General features: G+C 44.6%; 1 protein-coding gene across 1 annotated transcript; it reads left to right on the top strand.

Moving 5' to 3' along the window:
- Positions 1-322: 322 nt before the first annotated feature.
- On the top strand, positions 323-1261 carry LOC311167008 (olfactory receptor 2H1-like; the record flags this gene model as incomplete). Its single annotated transcript, XM_084227753.1, has 1 exon — positions 323-1261. The coding sequence occupies one exon, from the start codon at positions 323-325 to the stop codon at positions 1259-1261; it is 939 nt and encodes a 312-aa protein (XP_084083879.1).
- Between the last annotated feature and the right edge of the window lie 775 nt (positions 1262-2036).

Raw genomic sequence — 2036 nt, 5'->3', positions numbered from 1 at the left:
TACTGAATTAATGAAAATGAATTAACAAATCCACATTTCACATCAGCTTTTTTTCCCTTCTACTACAACAGTAAGTGTAAAGTACCAGTGTGAGACTTCATCTTCTTTCCAGCACTTTTATGGTTTCCTCATTCCCAAAAGACAAAGTCCAATCAAGAGAAAAAAGAGAAAGAGCTGCTGAAAGGTAATAAGGACTGAGTGAGTGAAGGCAGAAGAGAAACAGCCACCTGGATCCGCTGACAAGCACCCAGGCTGAGTTTTAGAAGACAGGTTGGGCTCCTGCCTCATAGCTCTCTCCCTCTAGGTCCACAAGGAACTGGCCATGGTCAACCAAAGCTCCCCAGTGAGCTTCATCCTTCTGGGCTTCTCTGCACACCCAGGACTTGAAAGGATCCTCTTCGTGGTGGTCTTGATTTCTTACCTCCTGACCCTGGTGGGCAACATATGCATCATCCTGCTGTCTCTGCTGGATCCCAGACTCCACTCCCCAATGTACTTTTTCCTCTCCAACCTCTCCTTCCTGGACCTCTGCTTCACCACAAGCTGTGTTCCCCAGATGCTGATCAATCTCTGGGGCCCCAATAAGACCATCAGCTTCCTTGGTTGCTTTGTCCAGCTCTTCATCTTCATGTCTTTGGGGACCACTGAGTGCTTCCTTCTGACAGTGATGGCCTTTGACCGCTATGTGGCTGTCTGCCAGCCCCTCCACTATGCCACCATCATCCACCCCCGCCTGTGCTGGCAGCTGGCCGCTGTGGCCTGGGTTTCTGGCTTAGTTCAATCACTTGTCCAGACACCACCCACCCTCCGCCTGTCCTTTTGCTCCCACCAGGAGATAGATAACTTTTTATGTGAAGTCCCTTCTCTAATTCGAATTGCCTGTGGAAACACCAGCTACAATGAGATCCAATTAGTTGTGTCCAGTGTGATCATTGTCGTTGTGCCCTTCAGCCTAATCCTTGTTTCTTACGGTGCTATTGCCCGTGCGGTACTGAAGATTAAATCTGCAAAAGGACGAAAGAAGGCTTTTGGGACATGCTCCTCCCATCTCCTTGTGGTCACCCTCTTCTACAGCTCAGTCACTGCTGTGTACCTCCAGCCCCAAAATCCCCACGCCCAAAAGAGGGGCAAGTTCTTTGGTCTCTTCTACGCAGTGGGCACTCCTTCTCTTAACCCCCTCATTTACACCCTGAGGAACAAGGAGATAAAGAGGGCATTCAAGAGGTTGCTGGGGAAGGATGAGAACTCCAGGGAGAGCTGAAGGAGAACTGCTTGTGGCTTTCTAAGTTATGAAAGCTTCTCTGTGATTAGTGAGAATTTTGAGATCCCCAGTATGCAACTTTCTCCACACACACCCCCAAATACTGCAGTGTTTCACTGACCATGTGTTACTTAAGCGAAAATAAAAAGTGGGGAGGAAAGGGCAGGGAAGAAAGAGGGATGTAGGGAAGAAAGAACTGGGTTAAGGTAGGTATCTCTGACTCCTTAATTGTAAATACTGTCATCCAGCTAATTATTAATATTTTTACTCTTCTCCTTCCTGTTTGTACTGTTTGCCCTACTAGAGGTTACATAACTCTGCCATGCCCACCATTCGCTATATTATCTCTCTCCAATTTTTATGGCATATACAGAGACATTTATCATGCACCCTGGAGAACTTATACATGTCCATAAATATCACACAAGCATAGTCTTGAAACACAGCTAATCTGAAACTTGGTAGGATATCTTCTGATCTTTCTGCATCATGAGAGAATGGGAGACTTGTTAAGACCTCTAAAATTATCTTCAACTCTCCCTGTATCTTCTGAGAAACTATCATGAGACAGTTCCTTAATGCCTTCCATGTTATATGACTTCCCTACATCCTTTAGTATATAGCTACAAAATACACTGGAAACAGGAACATGAAAAACATGGTATGCAACATTGTCAAGTAGGATTTGTCCCAGGGATTCAATATTGGTTTAAAATCTGTAAATTAATTAATGTAATTTATCATATCAATAGAATAAAACTCAAAAATTTTATGA

The sequence above is a fragment of the Talpa europaea genome (assembly GCF_964194135.1).
Source record: "Talpa europaea genome assembly, chromosome: 2".
Taxonomy (NCBI): Eukaryota; Metazoa; Chordata; class Mammalia; order Eulipotyphla; family Talpidae; genus Talpa; species Talpa europaea.
The sequence above is the reverse complement of the archived record's forward strand: the minus strand, read 5'-3'. Positions and strand labels throughout refer to the sequence as shown.